At 50.0% G+C, this 21,084-nt stretch overlaps 1 protein-coding gene across 2 annotated transcripts in view; it reads right to left on the bottom strand.

Moving 5' to 3' along the window:
* Positions 1-21,084, bottom strand: part of LOC149341937 (proprotein convertase subtilisin/kexin type 4-like) — a 223,629-nt gene that overhangs the window by 83,174 nt on the left and 119,371 nt on the right. For both annotated transcript variants that reach the window (XM_089544222.1, XM_089544223.1), the window contains exon 3: positions 14,426-14,524. In XM_089544222.1, coding sequence (XP_089400348.1) covers positions 14,426-14,524 — 99 coding nt within the window. The remainder of the gene's footprint in view (positions 1-14,425; positions 14,525-21,084) is intronic.

Raw genomic sequence — 21,084 nt, 5'->3', positions numbered from 1 at the left:
CTAATACCGTTTCAGGGATTACTCGTTTATCTAGTTCATCACAACCAACTACTTTCAAGGGAAGAATCAATGAATGTGAAACGTATGATAACCTGAAGAACCCGACCTCGGCATTTGCACAGACGGGTACGTTTTTTCCCTTTCTATGATGTTTATTACACATCCTGCGCTCACTACTGGTGAATTTCAAACGGCGATCCGGAGTGCTCTCCGAATCCGCGAAGGAGCAAGATATCTAGGGAGTCTAAAGTGTACCGTCCCCGTCCAGTCATAACTCAGGATATGAATGCAACTCGCCCATTGAAACAGGACTTCGGTTTCACGGAACGTCGAATGAAATTCGCCACCAGAACGGCAGAGACGTAATAACGTCTAACGAACTACATAGTAACCAGAAACTGACGAGGCTGGAAGGCTTCGGCCAAAACTCGGGCACCGAATTCAAGCAGCACGAATGTTGATTTCAAGGAGACGCAGTGCCCGAATCTTTATCTTTGGCTTCAAGTACCACAGAAACGGACTAAGGGAAAAAAAAAAAGAAAACTGAAAACAGTGAAACATTTCTTTTTTTTTTACTCAGGCGGTACTTCAAGCCAGGGCAGTCGATTTATTGCCCACCCGATTCTGTCTTTGGCGCATTCATCCGGCGTACAATGTTTTGATTATTTAACCACACGCCTTGCGCCAGCTATCGGAAATACGACAGTTCGGAAGTTTGCATGCTTTAGAAGAACTTTTTGTGGGGCTAGATGGTGCATGTTGTAAGAAAAGAACAGTAGCGCAACCAAGACGAACACAAGAGAGGACCACACAGGACTAGCGCTAGTCCTGTGTGGTCCTCTCTTGTGTTCGTCTTGGTTGCGCTACTGTTCTTTTCTTACAACTTTGCATGCGAAGCCGCTTTTTCCTATCGAATAAATCAGCCGGAGTTTTTCAGGTCACTCCACAACGATCTCCGCGCGGAACGCTTTGTCGACCTCATGCAGTTTGCCGATGCCTTTTCCTCACTAAATACAACGGCAATTTTGTGCTATTCGACGGAAACCTTTCTTGAATCGCAAAGAACGGCAGGAAAGGCAAATGAAATTAGGCATCTGGGACGTCGCATCAGCCTTCGGCTGCTCCCAAAGTCGCCGCGGTGGCTCAGTGGTTATGGTGCTCGGCTGCTGAGCCGAAAGACGCGGGCTCGATCCCGGCCGCGGCGGTTGAATTTCGATGGAGGCGAAATTCTAGAAGCCCGTGTGCTGTGCGATCGCAGTGCACGTTAAAGAACCCCAGGTTGTCGAAATTTCCGGAGCCCTTCACTACGGCGTCCCTCTCATAGCCTGAGTTGCTTCGGGACGTTAAACCTCCATAAACAAAAAAAAAAAAAAAGTCGCCGATGCGACAGCTCCGTCGCCTCGTCTTCTCTGTGTTCCTCCTTGGTCGAGTTTGGAGCTGACTGCGGCGTACGCTCCTGACCGAGCAATGCAAAGCAAGCACCAGCCATCGTCGCATGGAGTTCTCTCACTGGGGCGATACTCGCTACATAACTGCCATTCTCTTCCGGCCGGACAACGCAGTCCGGCGCGCGATAGGGACGCTCCTGACTCGAGCGATTTATCCCTCCCGCACGAGTGGAGGACGGGGAGACTGCTATCTCGGCGCCGGCTTTGCCGCTCCAGCGAGCGAGTTCTTCAATGATGCATTGCTGGCACACTAATGAGCAATCCAGCCAAGAGAAGGCGCAGAGGTTCGGAGAAAAGAAAGAGCAAAAAAGAAAGCTGCGATAGTGAGCTCGCCGGTGTCGATTTTCGAGGCCCCGGTCGACTGTGTCCCAGTATAAAAACCCAGAGGAAGAGCAACCGCGATGGGGGGAAAAAAAAAGCGCGCCTTCCCTCTGAATCTGTTGTGCCCCGAGAAATTTCGCGCCGCTTTGTAGCTTTTCTTTTTTTGTTCATACCATTATCTCCTATTCGCTTCTCCTGTTCTCGTACAGCGTTCTAGCGAAGCTATGGCGCAGGTTTCTAGATAGCTTCAGCCACCATCCTCCAACCTTTTCTGCGGTGCCGGGGGCACTAACACAGGGTCACTGTGCTCCCCCCTGTGCTCCCCTCTTCGAACAAGCACGGCCTGAACGAACGAGACACCTTTCGCAGGTGTAGCGCTCTAACAACACAAAAAATTCGCTGACTTAGCTTGGTTAAGCCCGGTAATTGCGAAAGCAATATCTGTACCTACGCCATGGTACAGCTGGCAGTGTAGCTGGTGGTGGTGCTTGTGGTTAGACTTGTGGTGATGCATCGATTACACAATCCAATCCAATCCATTCCAATGCAACCTAATCCAATCCAATTCAATCCCCTCCAATCCAATCCACTCCAATCCAATGTAATCTACTCTAATCTAATCTAATCCAATCCAGTCCGATCTAGCAGAACTTTTTGCTGGGCTAGTTGGTCCATTCTGACATTGGTGAAAACAGCGCGAAAGAAGCCCGAAGGCGAAACGAGGAAGTGACAGGAAAGAGCGCTCTTTCCTGTCACTTCCTCGTTTCGCCTTCGGGCTTCTTCTTTCGCGCTGTTTTCACCAATGTCAGTCCAATCTGATCTAATCCAATCTAATGCAATCAAGGTCAAATGAAGGTCAATGGTGGTCACCGCCGCGGCACGATGGTGGTCACCGCCGCGGCACGGCAAAGGCGTGAAAGTGCAAGTAGTATTGCTTTGGTGGTCACCACCGCGGCACGATGGTGGTCACCGCCGCGGCACGGCAAAGGCGTGAAAGTGCAATTAGTATTGCTTTCGCAATAAAAATTCCTACGCATTGAGCGATGATGGCCGCTAAAAGAGACTTTGCTTCCTTTACGCGTACCTGCTGAGCACGTCCTAAGATGCGAGGCGTTGAGTATTAAACCTCACCTTCTCTCACCGGATGCGTTTGGTTGCGCCAGCGGCGAACGCTGGAGGAAAACAAGCGCAGCGTTCTTCGTGCCACTGTGGGAGTACGGTGTAATGTAGGGTATACCTTGAACGTAGACTAACTTCCTTTCTAGCAGATGAGCCCTAGACTGTGAGCCGACTGCTCATTATTGACAGGAAACAGTACAGGAACCACAAAAACTACATTAAAAGTTTTACTGCGGTACAGCTGAACACAGCAGTCGGAAAGTGAAGAGCACGCGCCATGGACGATTTACCATGCTAAGAAAACCGTTACTGCTATGCCGTGTTTCAAGAAAAAAAAAATTACATACGCTTCCGTGGCCGATCACTTTTCCTGCCCAATTAGGCACAAAAAGAGTACTGCTAGTTAAGACTGCCTGCCCGCACTTTCCACATGAATCGTAATTGCATAGCCGCCCCCGATGGCGCTCTCCTTATTACCCAGCTGAGTCCTTGCCGTCCGGCATGGCGCTTATCAGTCTTTATACGAAATTACACGCATGCGTACACGGATTAAAGAAATCCACAGAAGACTTCGGTAAACAAAATTGCAGTGAGAACACGCGATGACCGCCCAAGAACGGTAAAAAGTCGAGCCGTTGCTGCCGGCTCCGCTCACGGTGATGACGACGATACGAACTTCATTTTTCACCAGATAAGGAGGACCCCCTACCCACCTCCACGGCACGCAGGTCTTGGTGACGGGTGCCGGGACCTCCGCGATTAGAAGCAGGCGAAGAGGTCTCGACTCCTCGCCTCGCTCCGCAGCAGGGCTTCCCAGGTTTTTCTACAATTTAGATTTGCTTTAACCCCTGGGGGCATCATCATCAGCCTGACTATGCCCCCCGCAGCCTCTCCCATGTCTCTCCAATTAACCCTGTGCTTTGTCAGCTGCGGCCACCGTATCCTCGCAAACTTTTTATTTCATTCGCCCACCTAACTTTCTGCCGCGCCCTGCCACGCTTGCCTTCTCTTGGAATCCACTCCGTTACCCTCAAGGACCAGCGGTTATCTTGCCTTCGCATTACATGTCCTGCCGAAGCCCATTTATTCCTCTTGATTTCGACTAGGATGCCATTAACCCGCGTTTGTTCCCTCACCCACTCGGCCCGCTTGTGGTCTCTTCACGTTACGCCTATCATTTTTCTTTCCACGACAACGGCTCACTGTGTGCGCATTACTCAGGCGCGGAGCCCAAAATAAACAGAGCAGCGCCGATGATTCCGAAGCCGTTTGACTGAAGGAGAAAATATCCCGCTCTTTATGCTGCTCCCTGCGAGGCACTAGACTCCCAGCTACGAACCGAACAAAAACAACGTCGCCTCCGAAGCTTCTGCGTTTCTGCACAGGCAATTCGTCGGCGCGCATGCACACACTTGGAGCCGGCAACGTTCCGAGCTTCGTCGAGCGTCATCTTGCACGGCGCTTGTACTCCTCCCTTAGTCGACAACAAATACGCATCCGCACTCTGTACCAAGCTCGTCCGTGATGATGCAGGAGCCTACCAGTTTAACGCAACCCCGCTGGCTCGCATCGCCAGGCTTGCAAGGATGAAGCTTAGGATGAACCTGCCTTCATTACGGAACCCAATCAAGAAGGAAGACACGGTCCTGGGCCCACTACGCCTTAAGGGCGCTCATTCCAAGTGTTAAGAACTGCCAGAGGCACAACTAAATAACAAAATGATGAAAGCTGTTGTTTGCTTGTCCACATTCCGACTTCAGAGTTGTCACACAAAAAGAGAGGAAAATGTTGGTTCGTCCGTAGACCTCGCTGGGACCTTAGTGCGGCCAGAGAGTTATAGTATTTCAAGGTATATCTTGCATTGTCAAGTGGTCGGCGGCGGGTTCCTGTTCAACCACACGACATTAATTGTCTGTCGGACTGACTCTATACCCCAAGGAGAGATGAGACAACCGTGAGGAGTGAATCACCCACAGCGCGATGCGTCGAGTCTAGTGTGTGTCACACCAGGCTTCGCCATGGTCATTGGCCTACGCAGACCCCGAGATGGTCTATGTACGCCCCAGATATTACCGCGAACACATCAGCTGTGGTGAAGGGAAAAAATCATTTATCATCCTTTGAACAGGTAAAGAGGTTGTAAACAACACACTTGCCAGCCCGTTCCGTGGGCATGTTAAGCCTTCACCATGCTTTAGAGGCCGCCGTCGAGAAGGGCTGGTTTTTGCCAAACGCATCGCCGAAAGCGCATGGCAGACCGAAATTAGGCAACCAGTAATCACACGCGACGCGTCGTGGGTCTGCGCAAAGGGCGCTGCATCGCCACTGCGCACGCCCTGCACAGCCGAACGCTGTGGAGCTTCCGGTGTGAGCATGCGCGCCTACAACGACGATGCTCTCAGGTGCAACGTGGTGATGAAAACAACTCTGCAAAGAGTGCCGTGAATGCGGCCCAAACAGCATAACGTGTCCTGTTCCACATTTGTTTCCTCACCTTTCAGGGCGCCACAGGAAGTCCAAGTATAGGCTTCGGAAAGGCCAAGAGAGAAGTAGCTGCGGCGAAATAAGTTTCTGGGCATTTGAGGAAAACCGGGGTGACCTGAGCGCCCCCGACAGAAGATCTCGCGCCAGGCGGCCATTCTCAACGTCCCACTGCTTCGCTGCTTCAGAGCCCGTAGCACACACGCTGTCGTGTCTGGGCGAATGCGCCAGAAAGGATAACAGACCGTCTTCGACGAGAGAAAAGAAGCTCTTTAACGCGCTTTGCTCACAACGGCTCGTCTTTCACTCAAACGCGTTTCTGACGCAGAGGAAGTGCAGTTCTGCAGCATGTCGGCCGGTAAATAAACAAAAGCGAGCAATATGTGACAAGACTGGAAGTAACTAGCTTCACAAGCCACACGCGCAATTCTTTTTGTTTATTTTTTTTTTTGCAGCTGAAACGGTTTATAGCGGGCGTCAAAAAAAAAAAATACTAGCCAGGCGCAAAACACTCAGGCGTTTTTCAGACACTTACAGAGAGCGTACAATAAGGGCGGCAAGTGCATTTCTGCAGCAACCAAATACAAAAATGAACAGAAAAAAAATACCGTCCTCAGCAAGTGTTTAGAGACAGCGCGCCTGTTTCGTGTTGCGGGAGTCGCCGACGGAAGGCTTCTTTCTGACTATGAGCGGAGGGTATACAAATTTTACGAGGTCCTCTTCGCACCCTGAATGAAGCACTGCCGGTGAAGGCTTTGAACAAGACAAGCGCAAACAGCCTGGCGGAGTCCAAGTATCGCATTTATCTTTCACCAGAGCCGACCATCCCGACGGCACCGAAGTGCACTTCGAGTCCGAATTCCCTCCCGTGATGGGGCAAACATTGCTGCCACACACAAGTGCAATGAAAACAGCTGACACAACGGCCGAACAGAGTTGCGCTTGATTTTTTTTTTTCTTAACGTGCGGACATTTCGGTCAGCGAGACCACTAAGTACTGCCTGCTCTGAACGGATGTGCCAGTCAAAACGGTAAGACGATGCAAAGCAGTTGCAATACCTTTTGTGCGGACAAAGCCGCGTATACCGGGACAGAGGAGCAAAATAATCTCCTTGCAGCCGAGTTAGGACACGGAGTCGCACCACGCTTGCCACGCGAAGATGCGCTCGGGCAGAGGGGGTTCGCTTCTCTTGGATGCGGGATCAATTCTTGTAATTACTGCGGGTGCAACGATCGAGACCCACAAATGCTGTACATAGTTCCACGAATGTCCAACCCACACGGCGTGATGTCAGCATGCCGCCGCGAATATCCGGAAGCACCCGAAGGCGACTGATCACGTAACGAGGCATCTCTTGGTTCATAGTGAAGACGAAACCGCACAGGCAATGCCAGTAAGCGGGAAATGTAACTTTTGAAGCGACAGATTCACTACGCTAGGTAAAGCCAAGGCCACCGTGTCTGGAGATTTCACCTTCAGTTAACCTTCAGATAAGGCAAAGGAAAGGAAAGGACTGGCCCTGGGACAGTGGACACCTTGGTCCCGCTTTAAGCTACAAAACCGATGAAGAGCGGGAACTTCGAAAGCAAAGGAAAGGCGCATAACTGCCCCTTTGGAATAGTGGAGTGACAGATGTGCGCTGCATGCGTTCGCATTGACAACACTGTGGCAGAAACGCGGCACTGAAGCCATAGCTAGGCCGTCGGCGTTCATTGTGTTCACTGGCGTTGGCGTTGACAATGTTTTAGACTACAATGATTTTAAGTAAAGGAAGTGCGCATAACTGCCTCCCTGGGACAGTGGACGCCTGCATCGCGCTTTGAGGTACGTGGCGGCGGTGAGAGAGAGAGAGAGAGAGAGAGAGAGAGAGAGAGAGAGATGTGGGCTGCATGCGTTAGCGCTGAAAACGTTGTGGCAGACACGCGGCACTGCTGCAGCAGGCCGCAGCGTTCATTGGGTGAGCAAACTGTCGCGATCAACCATTAACTGCCACCTGCCAGTGTCCGGAACCTATCCAGTGTCCGGAAAGCACTCAACGTTACAGACCCCAAGCCGCGTATAGTTGCCCGATACGCCATAGCTGTCATATAGCTTTCGCTCCCTAACCAGGCTCAGCAGTAGTTAAACCGCAGCCGTGAAGTGCTCGCGGGCTCTGGGCTCATAAAACACTGAGCGAAGCGCTGCATACGCTCCTGTGCGACCTCTTGGGCGACGAATCACAAGACCTCGACGTCTGCGTAAACGTGCAGCACTAATTCGGACGCACTAACGAAGCACGTACAGCCGCAATATCAACGCGCAATCAGACCACGGCGCGCAGTCGCTAAACGGTTCGAGCCAGGCTCATGTGAGTGCTTAAAGAGAAGTGAACCGGCTGCACGTGAAAGATCGCCACCTCCGTGATAATTAAAGGCTGCGATATCAAAGCCGCTTAAAAATTAGACGCCTCGACAGACGCAAACTGGTACGTCCGATACCAACCTTTCTCAGGGGTTCAGGTAAAATCACCGAAATGTAAATACGGCCGTCGTCGTTTATCGGTGAACCACATCCCACGCGATTTTACGGTAACCGTTCGGGAACCTTGTTGCGTCCAGAATCAGCGCAGTGCGGGGCTCGCCTAAACGCCCGGCCCTGCCCCGCCTTGGGATCCCGAGGACGGCTCGGTGACAGAAAAGGCCGCTCTGCCCACGAAGGTCAGGCGACCAGCAAAGGACAGGAAGAAGAAATCGCGGTAGGCGCGTTAGCTGCGGCCGTGCGGCGAAACAGGGTCGCTCCCTTAAGCTGTAACAGCGCGGAACAATCTTGCCAGCACTGACGGGAAAAAAGATGGGAAGGTGCCACGCAGGTGTCGGGCCGGCGGTGGGCATAGACCTCGCGCGACAGCGGGCCGAAGGTCCAGAGAGGCGAGGAGTGCAACCGCCAAACTGTTTGCAAGCCAGTTGAGAGGAAATCCCAAGCACTGCCGACGTCAGGGGCTCTAAGGACATTCATGTGCTTGCGTGCTGCGTTTCGTCGAAGATGCCCCTGTAAACATGCAGCGGTGGCGTCGTTGGAAGGCAGGCTTGCGTCACTAAAGATGGCGAAGGTTGGAGAAAACACGCTGCAGGAGCTGAGAAAAATAGTCACGGGGCCCTTTACATGAACGGCGGAAGTTCCTGCGCCGGGGTCAAAACATACGTAGAGTGCCTCGCCGGGCATGCCTCAATGAACTTAGCAGCCCAGTAAACAAAAAGTCATTTTTAAAAAATTACAGTAGCATAAAGAAACGAACAACTAAACACAGCCTGGTACAGACGCTCCTCCGTCTGCCTCTGGTACTCGCATCGACGTGGAAGAGAAAGAAAAAATTGGCAGAGGCTCAGCTTGGTTAAGCCCGGAAATTGCGAAAGCAACTTCATCCGTTTTTTCAGCCCGCCGTCGTTTCCTAGCTTGAGCGAATCGTTGCAGCCTTGCCTTGTGCATGTCGGACGACATGGCCTGGCTGAAACGCACAGCGTGGTTGCACCGGGACGACTGCGACGTTGTTGTTGTTGTTGTGACTGAGAGAAGGATGAAAAGGAAATCGCACGGGCCTGCTACTGGCTCGAGCCAAGCCACCACTGCTGCCACGTGCAGATAGAGGAGAGTTAAAAGATCAGAGGAAGGAGAGAGAGAGGAAAGGAAAGACGCGCGTCGCAGCAACAACTGCGTCCGCCGGAGCGGACGCTGCTCAAAAAGCAGATAAGCGGCCGAAGCCGCGCTCGCCGACCTGCGACGAGCCGGGTGGGAGCCCGATATATCTCCGTCTGGCGTGACCTCATCATAGCGAGCGCCTCCTCGCGGTAGCGGCGCGCAGCTGCTGCTCGCCGCACCGTGGTTACGCTGGGACGACTGCGACGAGACGGGTTGGGGCTCTGTCTCTCTCCGTCTGGCGTGACGTCACAGCAGAGGTCATGCTAAAGGTCAAACGTGGTTACACCGCCGGGACGACGCTGAAGGGTTCAAACTGCGAGCAGTATTGCTTTCGCAATAAAAGCAAGGAAAAGAAACTCTGGACAAAGCGTACATTATGCGACACACGAAGGCAGCAACTTCGTAGCACAAGTAGCGCTAGCAGTTTTGACATTCTGCCCTACGATATCGTGTTTCCCAGAACACAGCTCTTGGTTTTCACTGCAGCCCGCGCGAACGCTCTGCTACCAGTCGAACTGCACTCGAAGAGAAAAGGTGTAAAAATGGCGTATCGTCACGATTTCGCACGGAAGACGCACGGGCGAAACTGACCGCGCCTCCTCGCTTCTTCGAGGCTCCAGAAAGTAGACACTTTTAGTTGGCCGTACGGAACGGCGTTACGTACGCAGGAACGTTGCGGGTCGCGAGTGCGCATGCGCAGAACGTTCCGTACCGCTGGGCCGCTTGCGTACGTACGCACGCATCCTGTCGTTGCGTGCGTGCGCTACGGGCGCGTTACGGGTTGCGTTGACAAGATGGCGGCGCCCGGCTAGCCCGCTTCGAAATAAATGCATGTAACCGCTGCATTCTCCGACGGGATAGCTCGCTCAAATGGTAGCGGTTCGCTTTTATTTTGCACACTCTCGCCCACACGCAGAAGTATAAGCGATAACTAGCCCCTGTTTTTCAAATAATTTGGCGATTTTCAAGCTGTAGGCCTAACCGTGTTTGTTTACCTCGTAGCAACGACACCTGGCGGAGCACTTCTCTGGCTTTTAGTCAATTATTTCATTTTCTTCTGCTTGCATAGTTTTTCTTGGAACAAAAAAAAAAGACTCGCGATGCAGCCAGCTTCGTTACCAGTAATTAAATGCTTCTCGGCATTTCGATACCTGCTGTGGTAGTCGCGCAACACACGAGAATCACAACCTAAAGCAAACAAAACAGCGAGAACGGCTGGAGGAGGATTGGCGAGAGGCTTGGCTTGGCTGATGTCAAGAACTTTTCAAGCATCAGTTCTTATTTCTTGCGCCAGATGGCGCGGAGAAGCACAGCGGAGAATTTTAGGATGCGCTTGGTACGTCCACTTAGAAGAACGCTAACGTACGGCTAACTAAAAGTGTGATGGACGCGCCATTCGTACCGTACGCAACGTAGTGAGCGTTGCGTACGTAAGCCCGTTACGTAAGGCCAACTAAAAGTGACGGATACGTCTTTCGTGGAAGAAGACGTACTTACAGCGATCTCCTCTCCATTTCCGCCTGACATGGTCGGCAAAAATGGCGGACGAGGAGGCTTGGCGCATGCGCAGAGCTACACTGTAGCAGAACGTTACTGCAAAAAAAAATTAGCTGTGGTTTAGCTCTGGTTCAACCTGGTACAGTAGCGAGGTTTTTTTAATAGAAACAGCGCAGTAGACGGGACCAAGAAGAGAGAACACACAGACACAGGCGCTGCTGTCAACTGAAAGAAGTTTATTGCAGCATCGGCAATATGTAGAAGCCCATATCTCCCCCACATAATAAAAAACATGAAAACATTAAAACTAGGTTACAAGTTTCATCGCAATCAGCCATCGAGAAATCTGATTTCTTTTCTTTTCAAGTTAATGGAAGGAGTGCTGACGCATTTTTCTCCTCGTTTTTGAATGACATACGCTTCTAATATTTCATGTTCAAGCTGGTTCTTGTAGCGTTTAAGAACCTTTGTCCGGTCCAAAGTGGCAGTGCACTGGCACGTGGTCACGTGTTCAGGCAAGTTCTTTCTTGTGCCGTATTTAATGTCTCTATTATGCTCTCCGAGCCTGTGTGTTCTCTCTTCTTGGTCCCGTCTACTGCGCTGTTTCTATTCAAATGATGTACCAACTAGCCCGGGTTATTCCTCTCTTAGTAGCGAGAGCCTAGTTTCTTTCAGAGACGCGGAACTCGATTCATCGTCATCCTTCGTCGTGGATGCACTGTCGTCGGCTAAGCGGACCCGTCTAGCCGCGCCGTCCTTACGTCGCTTACCGAGACGCTTAGCGCGCTTTTCCTCGTTCTGCTCTTGCCTTCGTCCCTAAGACGAGCCCTAGCTTCCTCCGAGCTGTCCATTTCTACCACAGGCTTGTTGTTGTGACTGAGAGAAGGATGAAAAGGAAATTGCACGGGCCTGCCTCTCCGTATCGTTGTGATATATGTACCCGCCGCATCTCTGACGACACTCCGCGCATGCGCACAACTCAAGAGGCGGACGGCTAGAATTTCGATGGAGGCTGAATTCTAGAGGCCCGTGTGCTGTGCGAGGTGAGTGTACGTTAAAGAACCCCAGGTGGTCGAATTTTCCGGAGCCCTTCTCAACGGCGTTCCTCAATGAGTAAGTAGCCTGAGTCGCTCTGGGACGTTAAACCCTCATAAACCATGAACCATTTCTTGAATCCCACTGTTTATCCCTTCTATGGCGCGTTTCGGGTGTCCATAGAGATATATGAGACAGTCACTGCGTGCTCCCTTTCCTCAAAAACCAGTTTTCAATTTTACGAAGGAACGCCTTGCCCGTGGTGCCACGGCTCAGCGCGCAGCCACGCCGACCTCGCGAAGCGGCTGGCATAGTGTAGCTCTCGCTACAAAAGGTGCATTGGCCGCGATCGGACACGACAGCCACCAAGCGACAGCCACACGACAGCCACCAAGAGCATGCAAACATGCTCTTAGCGCTAACAATCAAAATAATCACTAATATTCGGTGCACGTTCTTTCATACTCATGATTGGATATCATTTTAAAAAAGCAGTAAGTCAGCAAAGACCGACGGCATGACGGTCGCTGTGTTACTCCTCTGACCAATCGCAGCTCTGAACGAAATCAACACTTTAACGCTTTTCTTTAACAAACATACCAGACGCATAAAAATTATTTCACTTATAATTTCGGCTTATGATTAGCCTTTTACTAAAGAAGCAATAAATATGAACCGTTCCGCTTCACAGCCGGCTTAAGCTCTATTCGTTAGCATTGTTCCTTTTCTAATAGCGCAAGATAAACACCAGGACACTTAATTCCCCCCATGCAGTTCCGAATCACATGCAGTGCTTTTCGAGGAAACCCTCCTAATGGCGTGTGTCCCTTGAGCAAATAAAGCGACACAGTGTTACACGAAATCAGCACTACGCTCCCTCATGAGACACGAGCCATATCGGACCCGTAAAGAATGTCCTCGATAGTGCGTTGCTCGTTACAGTCGCTCGAGTCTTAACTGGAATATCAGCGATGACAGAAACAAAAAAAAAAGGATTCAGGTTAACATGCATACAAGTTAATAAATCAAAATCTGACGAACAAGCGAGATTGTTGCCGCCGCATGAGAAGATATATTGTAATGTAACGCAAATGCCGAATAAAATGCACTCTAATATTTCTTCTCCATTTCAACAAAAACGAGCCCTACTCAATGATAAGTGCGTCATCTTCGCTACTAATACAAACAACGCAGAAAAACAAAAACGCAAGAAACTACACAAAAATTAATTCGGCAGCTGAACTGCATTGTGAATGTGGACTGAACATTCGGTATATATACTTTTTTGTTTAGAGCACTTTTACTATGGCATGAGACAAGTCTCAGAGTCGCAGTTTTGCTGATCTATCAGATCACAAGCATATGTATACATATGCCCGGAAACACCTCAACGCAGCTTAAAATACATTTAGACGTTTCCTTTCCAACAAGTTTACGGATAGTTTCTCTCAACACAAGACAGCGAAGCCCACAGTTAACACTTTTCAAGATAACTGCATTTCCTGATCATGCTATGGCGCCTACAAGTGTGTCACATGAAAGCAGTTCGATTTCAGCTTATTTTAAATTGATAAACAGTGAGCGAGGCGACCAACGCAATTTAAGTCTACTACGAACCTCTCTTGCGGATGAAATTGTGCTGCACGCTTACAAGAGCAGAAATTAGCTTAAGTGTACGTGCACGTAACTTGAAGCTTTTTGGTTTTTTCGCGCAGCTTTAATGCAGTCAAGTAGTAATGATAGGCAGAAATGAAGTTGCCTCTATGTTTTTTTTTCCCCCGAATAGTAGCGCTATGAAAACATCGAATACAGCCACGAACTGGGTGCTGCAGGAAACAGTAACCAATGCGCTATTACTGCAATGTATGTTGAATTCTGATGGAATGGTTCACGGGTCAGGAAATAACTTTCTTTTAAGGGCTGATGATAAGCCCTAAACAGTACACTGCACTGGATAGACGCAACCGGAAGACCCGGGATCGAAAATGAAACTATGGCGTGCAAACAGGCAGGCTTTGCTTCATTATCGTAAGTTGCTTCGGATGATTAAGACTTATCTTCTAGGCTCAAACAAAACTGAGCTAAAGGACACACTGTATCGCACCCATGAACACATCTTTAACAAAAAAACAAATTCAGCGTTGCCTATCTTCAATAAAATCAAAGCGCTTATGATAGACGGAACCGCCCGAATCACCTGTCGCTTGAAGCATCTTAACACGTACTTGGGCTGACAGAGCGCAGGCAGAGCCCAATTTCTGCTCAGCAGAGCCATCTCTGAAAATAATTCGAGAACTCCGCGTACACTCGAGCGATGAGAAGTGAGAACTGCTGGATCAGTATAGTGGTCGACTGTTTAAAACTCTCGTCTGCACGATCCTCCTCAAAAGTTCAAATGCCTTGAATCCCCTTCGTTTGCCTGAAACTTCTGAACACTCGGTGCGACTTTAATAAATCCATATTTCTATAGCTGCATCTATTTGGCTTGAACTAAACTATTTTTGAACTGAGCAGCTGGTGTTTTGCTTTCTTCGGAACCTCCTGAAACGCGCGGCCCGTAAGCAAAAAAAAAAGCTGAAATTTCATATCTCCACTGCAAGTTCTTACTGTATATGAAGTGGAATAAATAGTGCTCTAGCTTTTACATCGCCTTTTTAAACAGTTCTATGGCATCGATGGTACAGGAAGGGAAATATTGATATTTATTTCGTATGCGGCAGTAAATAGCAGCTGACGAGAACTTTCGACCGATGATCGTAACTGAAAGGTGCTCAGAAAACTACTCTGTTGCACAGATTTAAGGCAGCAGGTGCGTATTTATTCACACTAGGAACAAGGATCCACTCACCAGGTACCACATTTCCGACCATCGTGGATCGTTGAGGAGTGTCTCGCGGAATTCCCGCTTGCTGCGCCGCTTCAGCGTCTGCTGCCGAAACCACCGAACCTGGAGACGAAAGGAGAGCTCAGTGGCACCCAAGCAAGATGCAGGCAGAAAGACGTGTGCCTGTCGCGCATGCGCAGTGCACGGCCACGCGCTTGCACAGCTCCCGTATATACGTCTCCGCTACAGCACGTCTCCGGTGTGCTGAATTTGTCTACTTTTATCCCCACGAGGCACGTGTCGCGTATACTCGCTGTAGCGTAAGGACACCTGATTATATATATATATATATATATATATATATATATATATATATATATAACAATACTGTCAACCCTCGCACGAGGGTCCTTACAGAGAGGATATAAAAATTTCATAGAAAAACAGCACTATTCACAAGCATTGAATACATCAGCATGAAACGGTACATCATTCAATCAAGCATCAAATGGCACTTTCAAGCAGGTGGTGATCCAGAGATCGTTCGAATTCATGCACATCACTCTGTTCCACAACACTCATTGGCAAATCATTCCACATTTCAGCTGCATGGGGGAAGAAGGAATGTTTGAAAGTTTCACTACGGGCGTTGTAAGGCTGAATTATCCGACCATGATTTGTTCTAGAACTGTGTTTGCCTGGTGCTTGCATGTATGTTTCCTTCTGAATATTTATCTGTCCTTGGAGAATCTGGAATAATAGCTTCAGCCGATTTTTTTGTCGTCGTGTTTCTAATAAATCCAGGTTATATATATATATATATATATTAACGACCACATGCAGGCGACCCTTTTGCTGTACAGTTGGCGCACAGCAGTGATGCGGCGAATTTGAGAAACGCCGTTTACCATGTTGCTAAGCGCGTCAATGAGAAAAGAAAAAAATGTTTGGCGAAAGCATACCAAAATTTCAGACAGCGGGTGATTACTAGCCCCACATCCGCGAACCACCGACGGAACGGTTTGGACCCCGCCCGAAGTGCCTCTCCTAGAGCTCAGGTCTAGCTGCCAGCTTGGTAGTCGACACGACAGAAAAATCGCACTTCTCGGCAAGTCTGCTGGCACGCAGCGCAGTGTCACGTGCTGCGAGAAGGGCTGCCCTCACTCGGTCCGTGGACACAACGTGCACCAAACCAGCGCAAGTGGAACGCCATCAACCGACCCTCTGCAGCGACACCGTCGCTACTCCTGCCGTGCATGGTGGAAGTCGAAGCGGCCAGCGAGTGGCCGCAGCATTTCTCCAAACTGTCCGCGTAGTTGCGCACATATGCACGCTACGTTACGCTCTCTTCGCCTTCAGAGCCGTGTCGTGCGAAGCAAACCACGAGAATCCCAAAGCAAGCCAGCTGTGTCGCGCCGTCGCCATTCAACGCGTAGCGAAGAAGCGCGTACACACGCTGTAATAAACCTAGAAAAAAATAAAAGCGGGAACGCCGCGAGAAGGCATCGGCAAGCTACATTCCTCCGAGGACGCGCATATGCATTGGCGAAGAACAAAGGTCCCCACCGCATTGGGGGAGAGTACAGCTGTAGCGAGCACCGGCTGATGCATATGCGGGCGCCCCGCCAAAACACACAATGGACCCGTGCCATCACTACGTCGCGTCAGCGGGCCCGCCTTCACACTCGTTCTCCTGCGACACTCAAGTTGTAGGCGTTTCTTGTCGCGCAAAACAACGAGGACAGACGATGCCTGCCTGCCTCGCACAGTTGTTGGGAGGGCGGGGGGGGGGGGGGGGGGGGGGGGGCACGTGGCATGGACAGTGTCGCCAGGAAGGAAGACGACCGAAATGAACGAAGAAAGGAAGAAGAAGAAAAGAATGAGCGGAAGCAGGTACAGGCCTTGTACGGAATCTATGCAGCGAAAAACACCGGAAGCAAGAGAGAGAGATAAGAAAACGGGCCTCTCTGACACGAACGAAAACAAAAGGGGCAGACGGGCTTATAGGTGCATATAATATGAAGAAATAAGTACCGCGACCAAGACGCGGACAGACAGGACACACCACACACGCATTTCGTCCTTCCTGTTCGTTCAGGATCCCGGCGCATGTGCGGAGCACACAAAGGAAGCTCCATCCTTTAATGCGAACACAGAGCTTCTCAAGCGGCCGTGTAGGCGTATCACTTCCGAGGGGCAAACAGCGCTATTTCAAAAGGCCTTGCGTGCACCTAACCTGCCTTGTTCACGCGAAAACAAGCCGCAGTGAGCGAAACACGTGCCCGGATGCATCGGCCACTGGCTTAGCTACGCGGATCGTAAACACCAACCAAAGTGGCGAAAATGCGAGGCTGCACGTCCAACTTCACACGCACGGCCACTCGTGCTTTTGGCTGTCAGGAGCGACTGCGACAGAATAAAACAACTCTACCGAACACAATTTTTTTTCAGCTCCAAACGAACTCGCACGAAGCAACACCATGAGGCAGGCGGTGACGTGCAACTAAATTCTTTACTCTAGACAGGCAGATATTTAAGCCCGTTCCCGACCTACTGAAATTCAGCTTGTAAGGCGAAAAGAATGAGGCAAAGAAAAAGAAAGAAAGAGGAAGAGAGAGAAAGGCAGAAAGAAGGAAAGAAAGAAAGAAGGAAAGAAAGAAAGAAAGAAGGAAAGAAAGAAGGGAAGAAAGAAGGAAGGAAAGAAAGAAAGAAGGAAAGAAAGAAAGAAAGAAAGAAAGAAAGAGAGAAAGAAAGAAGGAAGGAAGGAAGGAAGGAAGGAAAGAAAGAAAGAAAGAAAGAAAGAAAGAAAGAAGGAAAGAAAGAAAGAAAGAAAGAAAGAAAGAAAGAAAGAAAGAAAGAAAGAAAGAAAGAAAGAAAGAAAGAAAGAAAGAAAGGAAGAAAGAAAGAAAGAAAGAAAGAAAGAAAGAAAGAAAGAAAGAACCGCGACGTTTACCAGTGCCTTACCGTGGCAGCGGGCACAGACAGGAATAGCAACGTCTCTTGTGTAACCACTTAGCCCAATGTAAACACATTCACAAGTGTCCTGTGTGTCTCACTTGGGAACGTTTCTACATTTCGTTAAGTCGATTGTTACCCAGTAGAATAAAGCACCAACTATCTCAGCAAGAAAGTTTTTCCTTGAATGAGATCGTCGTTTCTCATTCTTCCGCTGCGTTTTTTGCTTCGTCGGTTTTGGACAGATTAGGGAAATTTTTATACTAAGGCTGCGAATACACAATTAGTCGTAAGTTACCGTACGCGCTATGTTGTTGCTTCTAGCAACTTGTCCGACATAAAAACACCGCGCTCAACAATAAACGGCAACTATGAAGGCGAAATATCGCAGTCACGCAGTGTTTTGAATACGCCAGAGATGTGCGCAAGCTCTCGCCACACGACACTGTGTGCAGCGAACGCTATAGCAGAGATGCAGAACTCACAATCTTTTCCAGCTCTCCTACGGCAACCAGGTCCTAACACTTCGTATAGTTAAAAAAAGAACCGCAGGAGCCGCGCTATTAAAGGAGCATATTTACTATATAAATAATATATAAATGATTTTCTTCGTGACGCTGTTTCAGTTTCGTTCGTTCTCATCAGCCAAACGGCAGTCTATATATTTAGATCACACGAGGCATGAAAAAGACGGCAATATAACCGCTGATGCGTGGCATTCCAGCTCGTGAAGCAGGCTGGCTAAAGTGTCGTAGTGAACTAAAACTACGTAGCGACCACATTTTAGTTTTTTCGAGCCTCACGTGACTGCAGGTCACAGGCATCGTTTGGTTGACGAAACCGAACCCGGGAAGACTACCAAGAAGGAATCCAATTATAAATTATCCAGTGGCCGTAGTCCACGTGGTCAACCGTGTATTTTAATACCTAACACGTCACTTGAATGAAGAAAACATGCAGCTAAAACTATCGTCTACGGCCCTTCAAGAGAACAGCCACGCCCAACCGGACTAAGAGAGGCGCGCTTTCTCTTGACCACACCGGGGGAGGAGAAAACAGAGACCGGGGTCACCGTCGCAGCCTGGCGGGAGGCCTGCCCACACGGACAACATGCTCACGCACGCACCCGACCGAGCACGCCGCCTTCAGTTTCGGTGCAACGCTGGCCTCCAAGAGCCTGCCACAAGAACCCGCCTCAGGCAGACACACACGCCTCAATGCGGGGAATGGCACTCCGTCTCACAAAATGTTTGCAGCACTACGAAAGGTAGAGCTCTCTCGTCCAATCAGAATGGCGCGCACTACATTAGTGTGTTCCTACGCGCCTGTGGCTCGATCCACCTGATGGCCAGGTGGCTCGCTCCATATGAAAGAAGGCGTACTGGTAGTTAGCTTCGTTCTACCTCTAGCATGTGGCGCTTGATGTCTTTTTATTCTTTCATTTGTTCGTTTTTGTACAGGCAGACGCCCGTTCCAGAAGCACTGGCCCCACTTTTTCTTTTTTTTTCGCCACCTGTTTGTATCAGTTCCTCTGCTGTCACGTCACAGTTATTTTCAATGTTCCTGTCATGTGTATATAAATTTATTTATTCCAGCATGGTCACTACACTATTGAGCTGGGTCGAATGCAGGCCGGGGCAGCCGAATGTCGATGTTGGCGAAATGCAAAACCCCATGCACTGCGTGAAAGTCAACGCACAAGCGGTCAAAATTAATCCGGAGCCGTCCGCTACGGCGTCTGTCATATCTCATGAGAGACGCTGCGACAGTACTCCGACTTTCGCGCGTACGTTAGCATGTTAATGGGGCTCATCTCACCGTCCTCATCACAACTTCATTCAGCTCTGCTGGTTGTGTCGTCCTCCAGGTTGACAACAATAGGCGGTCCTTGGTCGACAACATCGTCTATGACATGGTCCAGTTTCATCATCCCATCTTCCTCACTCATAACATGCTGCACGTAATTCTTCCATTTCCCAGCAGTCACTTGCATGATGCCTTGCCAAACCACAGGCTCCACGTCTTGGAGCTTAAACGTCTTGTTTTGACTGGCGATGAAGCCCTTGACATCGCTCCGAACAAGCTCTATCGGGTTCAGTTGGCAGTGGTAGGGTGACAGGCGCACAACGAGACGGGCAGCAGCTTCGGCGATGCAGTCCTCACGGGATCGGTCCCCACCTGTGTTCACGTTGTTGACAAGCTTCATGAGTTCGGCCTTCACCATGTCGCTGCTCCACGAGACACCTTTTCCGGACAGCCGAGTCTGTATGTCCTTTTTTGAGGCTACTCATCAGCCGCACTTTATCCTGCTTCACAGAATAAGATGGCGCGTAGTCCACCACTGTAACGCTGTCGGCTTCTTCGGGGACAACATTCGGCCCGCCTTCAACGTCTGCGTTGTCCACTGGTAAAGCGTTCGCTCACTCATCTGGGTGAGTTTTGCCGTCCTCTTGATGAGCGCATTCGTACTTGAATTGCTCCCGCTCTCGACGCGAAGGACTTCAAGAAGCCAACTGCAATCGCCTGCTTGGGAAAACAGCACACTGTCGGTACAGGCGACACAACCGACTCCGCCGACGCCATGTTGGTAAATGGCGATGCATCACTACCTCGCAGCGGGCGCCCGCAGAGCTGTCCGTACGGGCTTTAGCTGTTTATTTCACCAGGGAGTGAATCACTCGCTGCCATCTAAATCTACCAGTCCAAACTATGCTTTCAATTGCTGTGCTTAATGTTTGATTAATAGTCCTACACTGCTCAAATATTCGAGGAACTACTTTTTGTGTTCCTGCAGCCCTGATTGGACGAGAGAGCTCTGCCTTCCGTAGTGCTGCAAACATCTTGTGAGACGAAGAACGATGACGGGAGCCATGAGCACCAGGGTTGGACCCTGTGGGCGCGGGTGCTTTCGCGCAGGCAGTAAAGAGAGATACCGGAGACGCATAGGTATTTTAAGTAAAGGAGCTGCGTATGCGCAGTGGCAAATGCGTGGTCGGGCAGGGCCACTACGCGTGCGCGACAGGCGGCCAGATAATCAGATAAAACTGCATCGCCGCGCCGTCTGACGTTGCATTTCTGGGGTCGAGACATTGCAGTGCGCGTGCGCGTCCTTTCACGCTCTGAGCCCTATCTTTTTTTCTCGCTTGCATTTGAGTAGCTGCTTATCTGCAGCGTTTGGCGGTAGGGGTCGCTTTCTTTATTCACTGCGTCACGCTCGCACTGCGGCGGGCGCATGGCAATGGCTTAGCGAACTGCGATCATCACGCTGTGCATAAAGAAAGCGACACCTAACGCCAAAAGGTGGATGTAATCGGATAGTCCGCTGCAGGCGAGAGAAAAAAAAAAAAGACACGGCTGCGAGCATGAAAGGACGCGGACGCGCACTGCGATGTCTCGACACCAGAAGTGCAGCGTCAAATGGCGCGGCGATGCAGTTTTACTTGATTATGGCGGCTTGTCGCGTGCCCCAACTTATTTGACCGCCGGTTGTAAGTACGTATGTACAGCCGGCACACGTCTCCGCTAGTCAGAGTTTCTTACTATTACCTTGAGGGAAAGCTGGCAACCCGTCTATGGGAGTTTGCATAAGGCCCCTCGTGACCACTTCAGCCACCATGGGCGCTCGAAGCATCATGGGGCGGTGAGCTACCGACTGCAGAACTACAACTTCTGGCCAAAAAATAATGCAAAAATAAAGCTGTTCAATAAATACGAATGTCTTAACATTC

Source organism: Amblyomma mixtum, chromosome 5 (genome assembly GCF_055824585.1).
Source record: "Amblyomma mixtum isolate Tamu chromosome 5, ASM5582458v1, whole genome shotgun sequence".
NCBI classification, from domain to species: domain Eukaryota; kingdom Metazoa; phylum Arthropoda; class Arachnida; order Ixodida; family Ixodidae; genus Amblyomma; species Amblyomma mixtum.
Note: the sequence above shows the minus strand (reverse complement) of the source record. Positions and strands in the feature narration are given on the sequence as shown.